The sequence below is a fragment of the Lycium barbarum genome, chromosome 7, assembly GCF_019175385.1.
Source record: "Lycium barbarum isolate Lr01 chromosome 7, ASM1917538v2, whole genome shotgun sequence".
NCBI lineage: Eukaryota > Viridiplantae > Streptophyta > Magnoliopsida > Solanales > Solanaceae > Lycium > Lycium barbarum.
Genome location: NC_083343.1, coordinates 115,498,952 through 115,520,298, shown reverse-complemented (window position 1 = coordinate 115,520,298; position 21,347 = coordinate 115,498,952). Strand labels below are relative to the sequence as shown.

Below are 21,347 nucleotides of genomic sequence, written 5' to 3'. Positions count from 1 at the left end.
ATATGAATTATGGGGCCCACAATTTTTTTTTTAATATTAGTTATTGATTAATATATATAGGGTCCACAATTTTTTTAATATGAGTTGTTATTTAATATATATGGGGCCCACAATTTTTTTTTTAAAGTGGATCGGACGACGATAAAGTAAGCCCCAACCGGCTCTTCTATTAAGTGGAACGGACGACGATAAAGTGAGCCCCAACCGACTCTTCTATATAGTTAGAATATTTTACAATCAAAGGAGAATATGTGAAGACCGTCGAAACAAAAAAACAATATTTAATTTATGACAAGAGAAAAACATCTCCATGTACAGTCAAACCCCTCTATAACAGCATCGTTGGGTCCGAAATTTTTTGGCTGTTATAAAGAGTTGCTGTTATACACCTATAACAACATTGCCATTAAAATAATATGTGGCTGTTATAGGCAAAAAAGATGCATAAAACCTATGCTTTTTATTTTTAATGTTGTAAAAAATAACAAATTATTTAAAATATAAATCTCAAAGATATGAATACTTCACTAACTAAACATTTAAGAAAGTTAATACAATTTCAATAAATTCATAATTGAATATTTGAATGTATAAAATTTTAAGCTCTAAGACAAACATTTTAAATCTATAGAAATATAGTATATTAAAATATCAAATTAAATATTTTTCCATGAAGCTCTTTTATTTATTGTAATAAAACAATGATATTCATATGTATATTAAATAAAGTTATAGAAGACAATGATATTCTTAGATTACAAATATGTATTCATATGTAATATTCTGTCATAAATATAATATATTAAGGTATCAAATTAACTATTTGATCAAAATCTATACATATATTATTGGTAACCATATATATTCTATTTTTTATAGAGATAATTAACTACTATATTACCCGAAAAAGCAGATAACTGTTATATGAGGGGTAATTTTACAAAGTGCGTACTATCATAAAATTGGTCATTGCCGTTATAAGTAAAATGCTGTTATAGAGAAGTAAAATATAACATAAAAGACCAGTTTCGAAAAATCTTAGCTGTTATAAAGATATGCTATTATACGCGAATGCCGTTATAGAGAAGTCTGATTTACTGTACTAAACTATATTTCTATGAAGGCAACAAATTATCCTTATTATATTGAAATATCTAATAATTGTCCTACTAGTTAATGCACTTTTATTCCACAAAAGGGAAAAATGATTATTCTAGTCTTGTCTTATTTATCGCATCCCTGATTACGTATGCATCAACGACGCCTCATTACAAAGTTAGAAACTAGCACTAAAGCACGGTGAGATGGATAAAATCTCTCCATCAGTGAGTAGCGAACTCATGGATTTCATTAAGGATGTTTAAGATTTAATATATTATTTGTATAATATAAAAAGTGATGTTTGACTTATATATGCAACATGATTTTTCTATATACACAATATAATTTTCCGATGGAAGGGTGTTCAATTAAATACTCTTCAGTCTATGTGGCTCCCGCCAACTGCCACCAACCTTAACCAGAGGTTTTAGATACGTGCTCTGGAGTTAGAGACACTCCTACTAGGGAGGCCTTTTCCCTTTTAACGAGTATTGCGCGGTGTAAATTTGAATTAATCGAGCCAACAAATTTTAAATATCGCATGCATAGAGAAAAAAAATAAAGATATTAGAAACTCCATAGATCCTACTAGGAAGGTGGTGAGAAGCTCTCTCAAGACAAAGATCACAAAAATCTACAATGTTATATAGAAGCACAGACCACCAAATAGTAAGCACACCATATTCTATCAAAGTCACTCTCTCGATCACAAAGTCTTTCTTTGTTCTTACTGGCTTTTGGTTTAATTTTTCTCCAAACACTCTGCACTCCACCTTCCTAGAAACAAGCATTCCTCAGACAGGAAACCCTAATTTTACTTTTCCCTTTCTTTACTCACATATGACTCAAGATTGTAGTTATAATTTTCAAGATTCTCTTGATCAAGATTTTGAATCTTCTACATTTCTTGATCAGCTTCTTGTTGACTATTCTCCTATCAATAAAAACAACCATAGTACTTCCCTTTCAGAAAATCCCATCATGCAGGAAATTAATATCAATAGTGGAAATCCTGCTGGATCCTTTTATGCTACACCACCACACATTAACCACTTGAAAGAGTAAGTCATCAAGCTAAGAAGATCTTGGCTAGAATTATGACTTTTTCGAGCACTAAGCTCGGGAATATGTTTAGTTGCTTGGCCGATCATAATTTAGTAAAGATTTTAAGTGGGTTTTGTTTGAACTATAGCATTATATATGAGTTACCTTATAAATTTTATACCGGATCTTGATCCTTTATTTATAGTTCTTGCAATAACCGATTTGAAATTAGGTAAATCTATATCACAAGCTAGCTCATGTTATACGATCATAATCTATTGTAGAACATTTTTGTAATCGTTGGTATATATATTTATTTATGTAGTTTTTGATGTTTTTACAGAAAATCCAAAGTGGGGATAAAGAAATTAGAGAAGATAAATCAAAGACATGTTATTGTTTTTAGAACAAAGACTCAACTTGAGATCTTGGATGATGGATATAAATGGAGAAAGTATGGGAAGAAGAAGGTGAAAAGCAACACAAATCCAAGGTAAATTATAAATGATGAGCTCATGCATGCCCATCTCACCAATATGATGATCAATATTGACGCAAGATTTTTTCTGGGAGTAAATTCCACTTTTTTTTTTTCTTTTTGAAATTTGAGTCACAATTTTATTACCACTGAAACTTGCATACGTTTTAAGGAGGACTAGGCCTGACCTTCTTTTGAGAGTTGATAACTTGGAGAGATCAAGTTAAAAGAGCTGTGAACAATTACATGTTCCAAAACGCAAAAAAAAATTAACAATAAAGATGGTACTTCAAGGTGGCTTGAAGATGAGCACACCAGGTTTTCTCTTCTTGACTCGAAAGGATGGTAATTGCCATCTATTAGTGTTAAGAAAAACCTCTAATCTGTTTATTTTACTTTGCTTTTGAAAAAGAATTATTTCAGAAATACTCAAGGAAATTCTCGAAGACACATGACATAGAGCAAAACCCAATTTTTTGGTTCTAAAAATCTACCAAATATTTCAAATTAACAAAGACTTCACAAAAGACTCAAGCTTCAACAAGAATTAAAAATTACTGTTTGTGGGTATATACCTAAAAATAGGTAGAAAAAAGATACAATCACTAATTATATTATGCATTAATGTTTTTGGTGGTCCTGATTATGATACATGCTCCAAATTTCTGCCCTTGATGAGTTCCTATCCTTTGGAAATGCTTCTTATTTTTGTCCTCACTGTTTCTAAACGAGGGGAAATTGAACCTTAAATTGATTAGATGGACATTCTCACTGACCAAGTTGTTTATTTGCTATGTATACCTTGAAGATTAGGGCCACTTCTAGCATTTGCTGCACTCAATCTTGGGGGTACCCAAGAATATATTCAGTTCGAGTTTTATATACATCATTGGTATCAAGAATAGCTAGCCAAAAAAGATATCTACAAGTAATTGTCTCTTTAGAATATAGGATTTGTAAGGCATGTTGCCTATTATAATAGGTAAAGATGACTTGATGGTGTAAAAATGATCATTAATTACACTATAGTGTATATACATAACTAAAACTCATTTCAAAATCATAATTAATTCTTGCTTCTAACATGGCCATATCGGTATTAATTAAGTGCTAATTAGTTAGATGTTATTGTTGATTGTGTACCTAGTTATTGTTCTTACCAAAAAAAAAAAGTGTACCTGTATATTGTACTTGCTTCTTATGGTTAGTCACACACATGTCCCTGGTCCTGTCGCTATGGAATTTCTTTATTTGCTACACCAAATAGAAATTGTCCGACTCAAAGCACATATAGAAAGGTTATTATTTGTTTCTAGTTGTCGTTACTGTACTGGATATTTGTTTCTAAGTGGAGTACTTTAGTTTGATCACATAATGGTATATCATGATTATATATATCAATAAACTGCTGAAGATGAATTTCATTCCACTGCTCAAAATAGTATTGTAACAATTTACAAGATAAGCTTAACAGAAAAGTGGTAATAGTAACTTGGTCTAGGAAAATATGAAGATTAAGAAAATATATTGTCTATATGTATATTGATATTTTAAGAAAATATATTGTCTATATGTATATTGTATATTGTCTATATGTATATTGATATATTAAGAAAATATATTGTCTATATGTATATTGTCTATTTTAAGAAAATATATTGTCTATATGTATATTGTATATTGTCTATATGTATATTGATATATTAAGAAAATATATTGTCTATATGTATATTGTCTATTGTCTATATGTATATTGATATTTGAATGAGCCTCGGAGAGTTCAAAGTAGTATATCTAACAAGGCCATCCAATGTGACACCACATGGAGGTCTCAGGTTCGAAACTCCCTGCCTACAACAAGTAGGGGATTTGCCTTCTGGGTCGAACTTGTTGCACGGGGCTTGCCTAGTGCGGGTGTGGCTTGCGAGCTATTGCACAAAAGCGGGATTTATCCTGTGCGCACTCGAAGGATAGCCGCTGCAGGTCTTGTCATAACCAAAAACAATGTAGAGAGAGTATTTTGATTTTGGCATATAACACAATTATGAGATATTCAAAGTAGCCTGAATTTTCATTGCATTACATGCTGAAAGGACATTAATATAAAGATGATACTAGACTAGTTTGGATTTACGCTTGGTAGATCTGGAATAGAGGCTATACTTCTACTGAAAAGATTGATAGAAATTCATTGAGAGGAAAATCCCATTATAAGGGTAAAAACAAAAAAAAGAACGTAAGTCTTAAATTAATTAAGAGATTCACATGCATGTTAAAATAGAGTGTCAGTTTGGAAAAACAGATGAATTATTTAGGGTTTGTTTGGTCATGATCTTTGAAGTTGATTTTTTTTTTTAGACATGCAATTTGGATCTCAAAAGTTATACTTTTTCTTGTAAACATAAAACCTTCACAATCTGTGAAAACTATCAAAAACTTATCAAATTCTTACAATCTTACCAAATGAGCAAACCATAGCTCATAAACATGTAGAGAAATGAATCTTGAGCCTAACTCAACCCCAGAAGCTAGCTCATGAGGATAGCATTGTCCAAGTCCATGTAAGGAGACTACTCATCTCGAAGTGCAAAAATTAAAACCAGCTCATTTGAATGGCAAATATTAAAGACCAACACTAAACAGGGACAAAGCTCTGATAACATGTAAAGAAATGAACCTTGAGTCTAACTCAATCCAAAAAACTAGCTCACGAGGGGAGGATTGTCCAAGTCCATAGAAGGAGACCACTCATCTCATTAACCACCGATGTGGGACATTTTCAAATATTAATTTTTAATTTTTATAATTAAATTTATTTTTAAATTAAACAAACTGTGTAATTACACTTGTGCAACCAAACAGTACGCTTTTAATTACATAGTAATTGTGTTATGACAAACAAACAGATCGTTCTAATTATAATAACGTGTAATATTAGGTTGTGTAATTACTCCCTAGTAATTACACCAATTCCAATTACCTGGTGGCTTTCCAAATAGACCCATAGTATAAAATTGAAATGGGTCCGAATGAACGTCAACATAGAAGACTCATATAGCTAGCAGACTCTAACTAATGATATGCTTACCTATTTTGCAAAATTAATAGGAATTACTACAAATGTTCAATTGGAGGATGCAAGGTAAAGAAGAGGGTAGAAAGAGACGGACATGATTCAAGCTATTTGATTACAACATATGAAGGCAGACACAGCCATGAAAGCAGCTCCTCTATCAATTACAACCATGAAATGCCACTCAATTTCCTCAATGAATGGACGCATTGCTCTTGTTGATGATGAGCAATTTCAGATTTTACAACTTCCATTAGAAGGCAACAGGGTACCTTTGTGATTGTTAGCTAGTGTACAAATATATTGAACATTATATTCTATTATTTCATTAGTTAATATCATGTCATTCATGTGTGATATATATGACTTCTCGCAGTTTGCAGCTACCATATAATTGTATTGTCTTATAGTTGATTAACTATGAGCAACACTGTTGTAAGTGTAAAATATATTTTACCCGTACATATATATATTTATTCGTTAAAAGTTTTTTCTTGCTTATGTGGCCATGTCACGTCATATTTGGAGTATGTTTCTGCATCCCAATTCATGTGATGATATAGATTGAACATGAAACTTAAATCATGTTATTAAGCATGAAATGAGAAATTTAGAGGTAGAGAACCACTCCTTGGCTTGACCCGCCAAAAACCAACTGTTGGGTCTTCTTCCGCCAGGTTGTGGACCCCACTCTTTGACGTCAAATCAAAGGTAAATTACGCACAGTGTCTTTTTAAACTTTATACTTCATTCGTTCAAAAAAGATTCAGTTACTTTTCTAATTAATTTTTAAACTTAAATCATGTTATTAAGCATGAAATGAGAAATTTAGAGGTAAAGAATCACTCCTTGGCTTGACCCCCCAAAAACCAACCGTTGGGTCTTCTTCCGCCAGGTTGTGGACCCCACTCTTTGACGTCAAATCAAAGGTAAATTACGCACAGTGTCTTTTTTAAATTTTATACTCCATCCGTTCAAAAAAGATTCAGTTACTTTTCTAATTAATTTTTCTTAAAAACATTGATACATTTTTATATTTTGAAATAATTTAACTTTATAAAATGATTTACAGATATATAAATATCTAAGGCTTGTTTTAGACCACACATTTTAAAATTTTTTCTTTATTTCTTAAATTCCGTGTCAAATCAAACTAAGACTATGATTTTGAGACGGAAGGAGTTTTTAATCCAACGCTCCAACCTCAACATGAAAATTGGCACGGAAGGTGTACGATTTACTTTGTCGGAATCTATATACAGTATAATATAAAGCTAGGCATAAACAGGGTGATGTGACACCTCTCAAAGGCCACCATTCCCATTTATCTTTTATCTATTTTCCATATTTTTCATTGACTACTCCATATTTAATAGCTCATGTAAAGACAATAAAGAATAAACAATTACAGTAAATAAATGAAAAAAAATGAAGAGTCATGTACTAGGCAGTAGTCGGCGTTACCTAAGAACTGAAGCATTTGTGGAGGCAATAAACATATGTAGTAAATGATAGCAATTAATGGGAGATAATCTGGAAACACAACAATCTACTTCTTCTCCTATAATCCACTCTCCTCTTTCCATTCTTCGGTTTTCGTTCAAAAAGATTCCAGCCTTCTTAATCTGCAATTTGTTTTCTTCTTTTCTACTTTCTTGATTTTAGATAGATTTATTTGACACCTTTTCCAACTAGATGTACTTACCATTAGAATATTAATTGTTATTACTCTTTTCTATTTTTATTTCAAATTTTCATTAATTTTAATTGGAAAGGCTCTGTTGTTGATCTTTGTTTGAGGCTTTTCCTAATTGAATTACTGAAAACTAGAATATTAAATGTGATTGTTAGTTTTTTGGTATTTCTTTTTAGTTATTTTCATATTTTATTGACTTTAAGTTTGTTATCTTTTGCAGGTTGGTCGGTATGTGAATTTGTTGGATTTGGATTATTTTATTTTTGAATTTAAGATATTGTCAAACCTGTTTCACAAGTGAATTGTTAAATCTATTATGAGGGGTGGAATTGTTGCATTGTTCAATACATTTTGGAAGGAGTAACTTGCTACGTCCGTCTATGTTGGCACTCACAGAGATGTGCCTATCAGTGATTGGGCATCTACTACAAAACATGTGAGGGATAGTTTGGAAGGCTTCCGAACAAGTTTTGTAAATTAAAGTTGATGTTGCCACACTATGGTTGAAACAAATATCTTATGATTTTTTTTTTATAGCTATCCACTTTGCAGGTTGTGTCATGGAGGCGAAGTACAACATGACTTGTAGGTAATATGAGCATTTAGAAATTGGAATGGAAAAGGTAATTTGTCAACTGATATTAACATTATATGCTTTTCTAACTGTTGTATCTTTAGATGTCGAATAGATAATTTTAAAATCTTGTCGTGATAATTATGCAGTACTGTAAATTTGAAGAACATGAGATTCTTTCTTTGGTGTTAAAATGATTTATGACTTATGAATAGCCTATTTTCTAATGTTTTTTTGCGTGAAGGAAAAGATGACAAGTAAAAGAAATAATTTTACAGGAAAAATAACATAAAAAGTACTGACTGGAACGTAATTCAATGGTTGTTGTGTAGTTTCTTTCTTTTCATTCATATTTACTTATTTAAGAATTAGGAAAATTAAAAGGTTTACTACTGTTTAGAGAGAGGATAAAAATCAAACGCAAAATTAAAACTAAGAATCACAATTTAAAATCACAAATGCACCCTCCACCACACAAAAGTACAAATTTCCTTAATTGTTTTTCTTCTTACAAATATGTTTTGACAACGAGCGCAATTCATTGAGCTCAAATTCTAATAAAATTATATATTTGTGACTTGATTAAATATATTGAACTATTTCCTATATGTATGTCAATTTTATTAAAATATTTTTCTATCTGGATAGATTTATAATGAGATGAAATTAAATATATTTATTAAACCGCATGAATCGCAGGCAAGTTCTCTAGTTGAAATATATACACGCAAATTGAAAAGTATCCCATTAGACCAAATGATGCACTACTAAAAAATTACTATTTTCTCACTGAATTTCCCATTGAAAAATATTCAATAGGAATTTTCCACTGAATGTCCGTAGAAAAATCCTAAATAGTAGTTTTTTCACACGAAAATATTAATAAGTTTCCCAGAATTTTAATGGGATCTGGTTTCCCATCATGCGGTTTTTCAGTGAGCTGGTTCGACGGAAATGAGATGGAAAAATTATATTTTATAGCACAATTTCTCACTAAATGTCATTGAAAAAATCCTTTGTTTCTAGGAGTGATGTTAACTTGTCAGTATTTATGAGAAAATTCTATAATAGAAATTTGGTGGGTCTCCAATATTTGATGTTTCTAACACCCACTTGGGGGAAGGGGGGGGGGGGGGGGCGGTCAAAGTACTCATAAATAATTAAATTAGACATATTCAAACCGTGCTTGTTGCAAAATATTATTTATAATAAGTTTTTAAGTAATTTGATAGTACAAAATTTCTTATCCTAATGGTATAAATTAAAGTCATTGTATACGGTAAAAACCGGGTCAACTTATGGGAACTGGAGTAAAAGGTAGAGCCGACGGGTCACGAACACATTCAACTCTGCTTCAACACCGAGGGTATTTTGCCGGACACGATAAATTCGAGCCTAAAATAGCGTACTCAATATAGGTTCGGATAATCAGTTATGGAGTAGGCCACGCGTCATCTAACCGTTCCACCATTTGCGCTGACAATAATACGGGTGTCAGACCGTACGAACGCCTTATCCATTTTAGGGTTTTTCTAGAAGGGCTTTTTCTACATTGTACTAGGGCCCATTTGCTGTTAGCTATAAATAGAGGGCTATCCCTTTCTTTTTTTAGGTTAGCTTTTTACTATTCAAGATATTGTAATCAGCAAAGTGGCATAAATATTTCCTCAAGTATTTTGGCTCGGTTAAAAGAAGCTTCTTCCAGACCGGATCAATTCGCAGCTTTTGTCAACTCTTCTTCTCTAGTTTCCATTGCTATTATTTGCTAATACATATCATTACTTATTCGTTACTACCTTATATTATAATTAAATTTATCCACATATCCTATCCACGACTTACAAATTTAATTGTTATCCACTATTTGGGGGTAAATATTTTGGCACCCACCACGGGGCATAGGATAATAGTGGTGGTTTAATTTGCTACTTCCTTTTTCACTTGTTGTTTGAAAGTTTGCAGATTTGCAGAAATACGTTCGAAATGGTAAACAACAGTCACTCTGGTCATGTGAACAACAACAAGATAGTTGCTGAAAACGAAAACAACAGCGGGTTATGAAACCCACCTGCTGATCCAGCCGACCCAAATGCGGTCAACTCAAGAGAAGGCCTTAACCGGCAGAATACCGTTAACCAGGAAAATGCTGCCCTTCCGGCCACAGACCCTTTGAATATCCATAACTCAACTACTTTTCCTCGGGCGCAAGCCCAGAAAACATCAGACATACCAGATAAAATAAATTTACGTTTTATTTCGAAATGTTGCAGGACCAGGCGATTGCCATAGCTCAGCTCCAGAGCAAAGACAATAATACAGCTTTGGCAAAGCCGAAAAGGGCTACTGAACCAAGGCGGGAGGAGGCACGAATTGTTGAAAGCAACGGATCTGGGGCCGGTTCATCTACAGAGGTTTTGAAAATGCTCGAAACTCTGGAAAAACGGGTCGATTCAATGGAGAAGAGGGTGGAAACATACAACTCTCGAGTTGACCAAATCCCGGGAGCGCCCCCGATCTTGAAGGGACCGGATTCATAGAGATACATTCAAAGGCCTTTCCCTCCGAGTGCGGCCCCAAGTTGATCCCGAAAAGGTTCAAGATGCCGGATATTCCAAAATATGATGGGACATCGGACCTACAAGAGCACGGACCTCGTACACTTGTGCCATAAAAGGTAATGATGTCGACGAGGGTGAAATAGAGTTGGTATTGCTGAAAAGGTTTGGTGAAACATTGTCTAAAGAGGCACTGACTTGGTACGACCATTTGCCCGAGCATTCCATCACTTCTTTTGAGATGCTCGCAAATGCGTTTATCAAAGCCTATGCTAGGGCCAAGAAGGTGTAGGCCAGAAAGGCGGATATTTTTAGAATCACCCAAAGAGATAATGAGCTGCTATGAGAATTCGTGAATCGGTTCCAAAGGGAACGAATAGAACTTCCCTCGGTCCCGGAAAAGTAGGCGGCCCAAACTTTCACTAAAGGACTCAATCCCCGAAGCTCAACTGCCTTGTTTAAATTAAAAGAGAACATATTGGAGTACGAGGCAGTAACTTGGGCCGATGTCCATAACAGGTACGAGTCCAAGATTCGGGTAGAGGATGGTCAACTTAAACTTCTCCCCTGTCCAATAAATGGAAGTAAGAACTCTAAAAGGTCGAGGAGGAACTATGAACCGAAGACAAGGCTATCGAGGGATGGATATCGACCATACTCTCAATCGGAGAAATCCAGCTTTAGGTCGGATAAGGGAAGAAGCGGCCCCAACCATTTCTTAAGTAGAAGTGATAAGCGAGCTAATCATGGGTCAAATAGCCAAGGGTTGCTATTGAGAGGTGACGCCGGTAGTTCCGCCAGCAATGGAGACATACTGAGTTTATCAGAGTACAACTTCAACATCAACACATTAGACCTTGTCTCGGCTATCAGACGTATCACAGAAGCCAGATGGCCAAGGCCGTTGAGATCTGATCCAGCTCAAAGGGATCCGAACGTGATGTGTGAGTATCACGAGACTCATGGCCACAGAACCGAGGACTGTCGTCAATTAAGGGAAGATGTGGCTCGGTTGTTGAAAAACGGTCACCTTCAAGAATTCCTGAGTGAGTGAGCTAAAAGCCACTATAAAGGAAGGGAAAATCACAAACAGGCTGAGTCCGTGGAGCCACAGCACGTGATCAATATGATAATCGTGAGGAATGGATACGCCACGAGGGTCGATGATGAAAAGAACAAAGGTTTCGATTGTACGAGAAAAGCGGACCAGGGATTACATGCCCGAGGGTTCCATCTCCTTCAACGACGAGGATGCAAAAGGCATCATTCAACCGCACAATGATGCATTGGTAATCTCTATTCTTATTTTTAAATCTCAAGTTAAACGTATTTTGATTGACCCAGGTAGTTCAGCCAACATTATCCGATGGAGAGTGGTAGAACAACTGAAGTTGCTGGATTAAATCATTCCGGTAGCTCGGGTGCTTAGGGGATTCAATATGGCAAGTAAAACTACAAAGGGAGAAATTTCTTTGCCGGTCAACATAGACGGGACTATTCAGCAGACCGTGTTCTATGTCATCGAGGGGGAGATGAAGTATAATGCTTTACTAGGCAAACTGTGGATTCATAGCATGGCGGCAGTGCCGTCGACATTACATCATATGTTGAAGTTCCCAACTCCGGAAGGGATAAAAACTGTCTGTGGTTAACAACCACAACAAGGGAAATGTTCGCGGTCGAAGAAGCCCCCTCGTTTTGAAGAAATCGGTTCAAAAGATTTATGAGCCAATCAAAGACAAGGACACCAAATAGCAATTAAAGAATGCGGGCTCGAATGAAAAGCAGAAGGAGATGAGCCCGGATTGCGAAGAAGATGATTTCGGTATTCCCAGATCATTCATATTACCAGATGATTCGGATGCGACCGAATCTACTGTGGAGGAGTTGGAGCAGATCATCTTGTTCGTGCATTTAAATAGAAAGGTATACCTAGGCACGGGGTTAACCTCGGAGCTCAGGAACAAGTTAATTAATTTTTTCAAGCTAATGCCCATTGTTTTGCGTGGTCCCATATAGACATGACAGGTGTGCCACCGGAAGTAATAATGCATAAGCTCAGCCTCGATAGGAAGTTCACTCAGGTCAAACAGAAAAGAAGACCGATGGCCGAATCAAAACATGCCTTCGTAAAAGATGAGTAACAAAGCTTTTAAAAATATGCTCTATCCGGGAGGTTATATATCCGGACTGGTTGGCCAATGTCATCGTTGTGCCGAAGAAAGGTAACAGATTTAGAATTTGCATTGACTATAAAGATCTAAACAAAGCATGCCCGAAGGATTCTTTCCCTATGCCTCACATCGATCGAATGATTGATGCGACGGCCAGACATGAGATATTAAGTTTCCTCAATGCCTAATCCGGGTACAACTAGATTCAGATGCACCTGGAGGATCAAGAGAAAACTTCTTTTATTACCTGATATGGGACTTATTGTTACAATGTCATGCCATTCGGATTAAAAAATGCCGGAGCAACTTATCAATGCCTAGTTAACTGAATGTTCAATGAACAGATAGGTAAAACAATGGAGGTTTACATTGATGATATGTTAGTCAAGTCCCTGGAAACAGAGGACTATTTAAAACATTTGCAGGATACCTTCGATGTACTTCGTAAATACAACATGAACCTGAACCCGGAGAAGTGTGCCTTCGGGGTCCGATCTGGCAATTTTTTGGCCTTTATGGTATCAAACCGGGGGATTGAAATTAACCTGGAAAAAATTAAAGCCATTGAGAAAATTGAAGTTGTGAACAACGTGAAGGCAGTACAAAGGCTGACCGGAAGGATAGCAGCTCTGAGCCGGTTCATCTCGAGGTCATCAGATAAAAGTCACCGTTTCTTCTCTATGCTAAGGAAGAAGAATGACTTCGTTTGGACACTAGAATGTCAAAAGGCCTTGCAAGAGTTGAAGCGATACTTGTCGAGCCCACCCTTGCTGCACACACCGAAGGCAGATGAACAACTGTTCCTATATTTAGCAGTATCCGAGGTTGCGGTAAGTGGTGTCTTGGTCAGAGAAGAAGGTGGTACGTAATTTCCGATCTATTATGTAAGTAAGACATTAGGGGATGCGAAAACCCATTATCCGCACCTTGAAAAATTAGCTTTGGCATTGGTAAGTGCTTCAATGAAGCTAAAACTTTACTTTCAATGTCACCCCATATGTGTAGTAACTACTTACATGTTAAAAAATGTTATGCATAAACCGGAACTATCGGGTAGGTTGACCAAATGGGCCGTAGAGATTAGCAGTTATGACACCAAGTATAAGCCTAGAACGACTATTAAATCTCAAATCTTAGGCTATTTTGTAGCAGACTTTACCCCCGTCATAATTCCCAAGGTAGAGAAAGAGATCTTGTTAACTTCGGGAAAGGTTTCGGGTATCTGGACCTTATATACAGACGGGGCATCAAACCTAAAGGGTACAGGGCTGGGCATTATTCTTAAGGCCCCCGCAAGTGACGTTATTAGACAATCAATCAGAACTGTGAAAGTAACTAACAATGAAGCCTAGTATGAGGCTATGATTGTAGGTCTGGAATTGGCTTGGAGTTTAGGGGTCGAAGTGATCGAAGCAAAATGCGACTCTCTTCTAGTCGTGAACCAAGTCAATGGCGTCTTCGAGGTAAAGGATGAACAAATGCAAAGATACTTGAAAAAAACTCAAGTAATATTGCATCGGTTTAAAGAATGGACCATGTAACATGTACCGAGGGAGCAGAATAACGAGGCAGATACATTGGCCAACTTAGATTCATCGGTTGAAGCGGAGGAGTTTAGTTCTGGCACGGTTGTCCAATTGATGAACTTGGCAGTGGAAAATGGTCACGTTGAGATAATTGCAATGGGTCTGACATGGGATTGGTGCAACAAATACATCGACTACTTGCGTGATGGAAAACTCCCAAAAGAATCGAGGTATGTTCGAACCAAAGCGACTCGATTCTGCTTGGTAGACGATCAATTATATCACTAGTCTTTCTACGGATCTTTGGCTAAGTGCTTAGGACCCGGATAAACGGATTATGTGATGAGAGAAGTCCACGAAGGAACCTGCGGTAACCACTCTGGTGCCAAAGCCTTGGTTCGGAGGATTATCAGGGCAGGATATTACTGGAACCAAATGAAAGAAGACGCGAAAGGCTTTGTCCGAAGATGTGATGGGTGCCAAAAACATGCGCCAATGATACATCAACCGGGGGAGTTACTGCACCTGGTCCTGTCCCCTTGGCCGTTTATGAAATGGGGAATGGATATCGTCGGTCCTTTACCATGGGCCCCAGGTAAAGCTTATTTTATCTTATTTATGACTGATTACTTTTCAAAATAGGTTGAATCGCAGGCTTTTGAGAAAGTTAGAGAGAAGGAGGTTGTTAACTTCATATGGGACCACATCGTTTGTCGGTTCGGCATCCCAGCCGAGATAACTTGTGATAACCGTCGACAGTTCATTAGCAACAAAGTTAATAACTTCCTCGAAGGGTTGAAGATCAAAAAGATTATGTCAACTCCGTATCACCCAAGTGCAAACGGACAGGCGGAATCAACAAGCAAAACCATAATTCAAAATCTGAGGAAACAGTTAGAGACATCAAAACACAAATGGAAGGAAGTGCTACCGGAGGTATTATGGGCCTACAGAAGGACATCAAAATCAAGCACGGGAGAAACGCCATTTTCCCTTGTCTAAGGGGTAGAGGCTTTAATCCCCGTAAAAGTTGGTGAGCTAAGTCTAAGGTTCCAGTTTGCCACAAACGAGTCAAACGAAGAGGCTATGGACGTAAAACTTGACTTAACAGACGAACTACGCGAGAATGCGCTGGTCCGTCTAGCAGCTCAGAAGCAGCGAATGGGAAGATACTACAATCGAAGGACAGACCTTCGACATTTCCAAGTTAGGAACTTAGTGCTTTGGAAGATTACCCTGCACACTAAGAACCCCAATGATGGAAAGTTGGGGCTGAACTGGGAAGGACGGAAAAGGTAACCGAAATAACTGGTAAAGGATCGTATCAGTTGGAAACCAGAGATGGCCAACAGCTGCAAAACAACTGGAACGTCGCACACCTGAAGAAATACTATTACTAAGGTATGACCCGCTAACCCTTTAGATTATTATAAAAATTCTCACCTAAATTTCTACAGTGTCGTACCAGAATAAATTATGAAGGTGTTAGAATTAGGTCTGAAAACACGTGTTGCACTCTTTTTCTTAGCCCGATTATGTCTCGAGTGGGTTTTCTGGCAAGGTTTTTAACGAGGCAATAAGTACAACGTGTTACCCTATAAAGACGAGGCTAAGTGCCCATAAGCTTGAAGGCCAGCTAAGTACCGGGACTGAATAATTGGTAGCATTATTTTTTGAATAGTGTTTCCCTGTTCATGCTTCATGGACAAACACTAAGGGACTACTATACCCCCACCAAGACCTAAGAAGAGCTCATCGAAGCAAAACAAGAAATGACGTCAACATCGAAACTGTTTTTGAAATTTGTGTTTTTTGTAGCTACCCGAACCTTCTGTATTAGGTTTCAATGTAAGGGCCAAACGATCGAACGAATCATGCCTAGATAGTGTTGCTACGGCAAGAGTAGAAGGGATAAAATGAAATCCTTAGATTTGTATAAGAAAAATATTTGAGATATTAAGAGAAATACTTTTGAAAAGTATACTTTAAATACGCTCTTCTATGTTTTAAATACTCTCTTTTACTAATATATAACCCTCGACTAGGGACTGTCGTCATAAAATCGACAAAGGCGGAAAGGTTGGAGTTAACCGAGCCCAATTCACTAAACTCGAACAGTCGGAGGAGGGTCTAATAGTCAAAGACCTCGACTCAAATACCCAAGGTGGTTCAGAGATGTCTGAATTCACAAAGCATAAAAAGGCCCCACGGGCAAGCTACCTATAGTCATCGGTCAATATGAAATCGAAAAAAATAAAGCCCACAACCAATGAGTTAAGGTTGACTCGATTTTCTAGGAAAAATGGTTAAAAGGCTTAGGGTCGAACCTCAGTCAATCTTTATGAAGCAAACATTAAAAGACTAGTTGAAGAAAGTGCCCGACTCAAAGATCGAAGAAAATGATGGCAAAAGGAAATACAAATTTTATATATGGCAAAATAGGTCGAAGCTTTACACTTATGATTTTCATAGATCAAAACCAAAAACAAAAAGGCTCATACAGGCTCTATTTTTACATAGATAAAAAAAAGGCTCGTACAGGCCCTATTTACTCTGTATGAGAAGAACCCGAGTCCTCAGAAATGGTCTCTTCAGAATCATCTTCGGAGCTGTCCTCGAGAGCTTTCTTAGCCCTATCCCCGATCATCTTTCATCAAGTATGCTAGCCGGAATGTCTTCCATACCCCGTTGAACCTGCTCGGGTGTGACCCTCCGGGATTTCCACTGCTCATGTTCAGCTAAAAGGGTAGAACGAGCTTCGGTGGCCTCGATATCTTTACAAGCTTCCTCTAGGTCGGCCTGAGCTTTCTTTAATTTCTCTTCCAGCTCGGACTTCATGTCACTCAGAGTGATCCGAACCTCGTTTACAGATGCCATTTCGGTCTGAAAAGCATCATTGGCTAGAAAAATAGCCTCGAGCTGATCCTTGAGCTCATCACTTATCTGGGCTCGTGTCTCGGCCTTTTCTTCGATTATCCTCAACTTGTCTTTCTCAGCGGCTCTCTCAGCTTCGAGCTGCCTAAACCTCTCTTCCGTTTTCGCAGCATCAACCTTGACGGAATCAAGCCCTTCTCTTAGTTGGGTGATAGTAACTTCGAACTCACCAAGTTTTGTGGCAAAATCGGCATTCTCTCGACTGAGATTTTTGGTTATCCCATCCAGGAGTTTGTTCTTTTTGACTACATCGTCGAGTTCAATCTTTAAATGGAGATTCTCCCTTTTTGCCGCTTCAAGCTCGGATTGGAGATTCGAGGGAATAGTGACCCGGCTCAGTTGATCCTCTTTTTCTTGCAAGAGAAGTTCGAACTTCTCGATCTCTCGGCCTTGAGCATCTAGCTGGACCCGCAAGTCGTCTATCAAGTGCTGGGCTCGGACAAAGCCTTCATTCACAAGCACGCTCTGCAAAAGTGAAATAAACAAAGATAAAGAATCAACAACCGGAGATAAAAATCATACCTCAGATGCTTTAAATATACGAAAGAATGCTTACCCGATTGCCTGCATGCATGCCCTCGTTCATAAGACATTGCCACAATAGTCCTTCCATCTTCTCCTTGTTCGAATTCTAAACAAGAGGTATTAGATAACTGGTAACCCCTATGGGGCGAGATAAAAAGCTGCAGTCCTCAGGGACGGTGGCTATGGTCGGCCTTGTCCTCCTCGGCTCTACACTCGGGGCTGGGAAAATATCTACTAGTCTAGTTCTCGAACCTGACTCAATAGACCGACTGGCAATCCTCGCTGCTCGAGGAATGTAGAGATGGCTAAACCCCGAAGCTTTCGCCATAGTAGGAGGGGTATTGGCAAACATATCATCAAGGTTCTCCTGTTCCGAAGAAGGAGCAGGAGGAGAAGTTGGGGTTGCATCGGCCGTTGGCGGTACCTCGGCCGTAGGAGCTAGTTCGACACTTGGAGGCGGGTCGGTAGCCGTTGTAGTTTTGACCCCTTGAGTCGTTTCAACCCTTTGAGCCGTCTCGTCCCCTGTTGTTGGGTTGGCCCTTCTAGGCTTTTTAACCAAGGGCCGGAACCTCGGGTGAAGTTTCACTTGTAATATCAATAAAATCAACTGACCTTAGTGGAATCAGAGCTTGGATATATTCGGATATTGGAGGGAACGGAACCTCAACTTCCCCACCTGTGATAAGGGTCGGAACCTCTACCGAAGCTGTCTCAACCCCGATAGCTATGGCAACGGAGGGTCTCGATATATTTGCGATAAAAAATAGGCCTCGGGTTCATCCCTCAGGCCCCAAACATTATCCCTCGACCTTTTTTTTTTCTTCTGGCCCTTGGTCAAGGGTTTTCTCTTTTTCTTTTCAGCCGAGCTGTTCCTGGCATGTCAAAATTCGAGCCTGGTATTGCGGGCTCATCCGCTGGTGCGGGTCGTGAGGTCACAGAACCTTTGCCCACACTTGGGTATTGAAAGATTAAATGAAGGTAAATTGGAATGGAAAAGGTGTGACAAGGATTAAAGGAATGGAAAGGTTACCGTGATTCTGCGCAATCCATCGATCATGAGACAAGTCTGCCAATGTTCGGTCTTCGTGCAAGTGTTGGCTGATGATTGCTTCAATCCAATCGACGAAACGCGGAATTGCATTAGGAATCCAAGCTTTAGCTGTAATATTGGAAAGTTAAAAAAAAAGGGATAAGGAATGCTCGAAGATACGTGAAGGAGGCAAATCCAAGAAACTTACGTTTGTCATTCCATTTTTCAGGAAAAGGCATATATTCGGCCGGTATAATATCCGCGGTCCTAACCCGTACAAAATGCTCGAGCCAGCCTCTGTCCCTGTCCTCATTAACGCTGGAAAGAATTGGATTTTTGCCTCGTTTGGAGACCTTTATCACACCCCCGCAGAAGATCCTCTGGCAATATAACCGAATGAAGTGAGCCAACGTAAAATCTTTGTTGACGTTATTCGCAAAAAAACGAAGGCAGGCCACGATCCTCCAGATATATGGGCCAATCTGGGCAAGGCACACATTATACGTTCGGCACATTTCAAGAATGACCGGATCAATCGGAGGGTTAAGCTTGAGAGTAAACAGATACGTGTAAACGTATAAAAATCCTTCTTTGAAATCAGTGACCGATTCGTCATCATTGGGAGCAAAAATTTGTACGGGGCGGTTGTCCCAGCCAAACTCGTCTCAAACTCGGGAAAGTCGCTCTTCTTTGATCGACGAAGGGTAACGTCTCACATCGTAACACCAATCAGAAGTCTGCACGGCTTTTTCGACGGCAAATTCGTGGTTGAAATTGGGCTTCGAGGGTATTATGTCTTTGGCCGTCGGCTGGAAAGATACTTGTGTTTTATCCCCGGGATTGGCAATAGGTTCGACAGTCGGAGAAGAAACCGATGGAACGTTCTGAGAAGCGGAGTCTGTATTCGTTGACATTTTGAGTTTAAACGTGCAAAATATGAAGATATAAAGATTTAAGTTGAAGATATGAAGATTTGAGTTGAAGGTATGAAGATTTGAAGGTCAGAATTATGAAATTATGAAGATTTGGGGATAAACAAAGGGAGTTAGCAGAAATTCAAGAAGATTCGGTGGAAAATCAAGAAGACTTTGAGATCCTGGATGTATTTCCTTAACAACTTCTCGAAACTATGAAGATCTCGAAGCAAATAAAACGAAGAGCAGAACTAAATGAATGGTGAAAGTGAAAAGTGAAGAAATGACTGTAACTCCCTTTTATAGGCGAACCTCTACGACGGTCACCGAAGACGACCAACCGAGAAAGGACACGTGTCCGGAATTTAATGAGACGTGACTTGAAGAGACGTGACCCTGAGGTGGTTACCGAAGTTGGCCAACTGAAAGGCGACACGTGGCCAAAGTCAGAAGGACATGACTTGAAGAGACGTTTCAGTTCCTGCTTATTTTCGAGGCAAGAATAAACTTACTGGAGAAGTCACCGGAAGAATTTTTTCCACTTCCCATCACTTCGGTGCAACTTTGGTCCGGAAAGTATGGGAACTATCTGTATACGGTAAAAACCGGGTCAACTTGTGGGAACCGGAGTAAAAGGTAGAGCCGAGGGGTCACGAACACATTCAACTCTGCTTCAACACCGAGGGTATTTTACCGGACCCGATAAATCTGAGCCTAAAATAGCGCACTCAATATAGGTTCGGATAATCAGTTATGGAGCAGGCAACGCGTCATCTAACCGTTCCGCCACTTGTGCTGACAATAGTACAGGTGTCAGACCGTACGAACGCCTTATCCATTTTAGGGTTTTTCTAGAAGGGCTTTTTCTACATTGTACTAGGGCCCATTTGCTGTTAGCTATAAATAGAGGGCTATTCCTTCCTTTTTTTAGGTTAGCTTTTTACTATTCGATATATTGTAATCAGCAAAGTGACATAAATATTTCCTCAAGTATTTTGGCTCGTTTAAAAGAAGCTTCTTCCAGACCGGATCAATTCGCAGCATTTGTCAACTCTTCTACTCTAGTTTCCATTGCTATTATTTGCTAATACATATCATTACTTATTCGTTACTACCTTATATTATAATTAAATTTATCTACATATCCTATCCATCACTTACAAATTTAATTGTTATCCACTATTTGGGGGTAAACAGTCATAATAAATAAATGAAACAAAATATGAGAAGGTTCTTTTTGCGAAAATGAAAGCAAAAAAGTATTCGACTTTGCATTGTTGCAAACTTCTTAGAAAGCAGAGATGAGGAGATTCTGATATATGTCCACATCCGGTGGGGTTGACAAAGTCAATTGCATGAACGGTTCCTTATTTGGGCACATGTATGAACTTAATTATCTGCTTTACTTTTTTATCCTGGTCTAATTTCGACAGCTAAGAGAAGTCTCAATCTTGAGGTTTGAGGTGTAACATACGGTAAACTGAAAGACCGTAGAGGAGACTAAGTTACACATAATATGTAAATATTTGTATTTTGATTAGCTTGAGATTTTGTACCCGATTTAATTTCATGCATAGGAAGGTACCAAAACATATAACACACACAAAAAAAAAAAAAAAAAAAAAAAAAAAAAAAAGAAGAAGAGAAATTAGCCTCAGAGTCTTCTGTCAATAAACCTATTTAGCTACGGATTTGCATCCGTTGCTAATATGCTCGTTGCTAC

At 37.9% G+C, this 21,347-nt stretch overlaps 1 protein-coding gene across 1 annotated transcript; it reads left to right on the top strand.

The window, feature by feature from the left end:
• The first annotated feature begins 1,820 nt into the window (after positions 1 to 1,820).
• On the top strand, positions 1,821 to 5,981 carry LOC132602465 (probable WRKY transcription factor 51). Its single transcript, XM_060315307.1, has 3 exons — positions 1,821 to 2,162; positions 2,489 to 2,638; positions 5,732 to 5,981. The coding sequence occupies exons 1-3, from the start codon at positions 1,942 to 1,944 to the stop codon at positions 5,916 to 5,918; spliced, it is 558 nt and encodes a 185-aa protein (XP_060171290.1). The 5' UTR covers positions 1,821 to 1,941; the 3' UTR covers positions 5,919 to 5,981.
• Positions 5,982 to 21,347: the final 15,366 nt, after the last annotated feature.

Coding starts and splice junctions, on each gene's coding strand:
- LOC132602465 (XM_060315307.1), top strand. CDS start 1,942: ATGACTCAAGATTGTAGTTATAATTTTCAAGATTCTCTTGATCAAGAT. Junction 2,163..2,488: donor CACATTAACCACTTGAAAGA/GTAAGTCATCAA, acceptor ATGTTTTTACAG/AAAATCCAAAGTGGGGATAA. Junction 2,639..5,731: donor AAAAGCAACACAAATCCAAG/GTAAATTATAAA, acceptor CAAAATTAATAG/GAATTACTACAAATGTTCAA.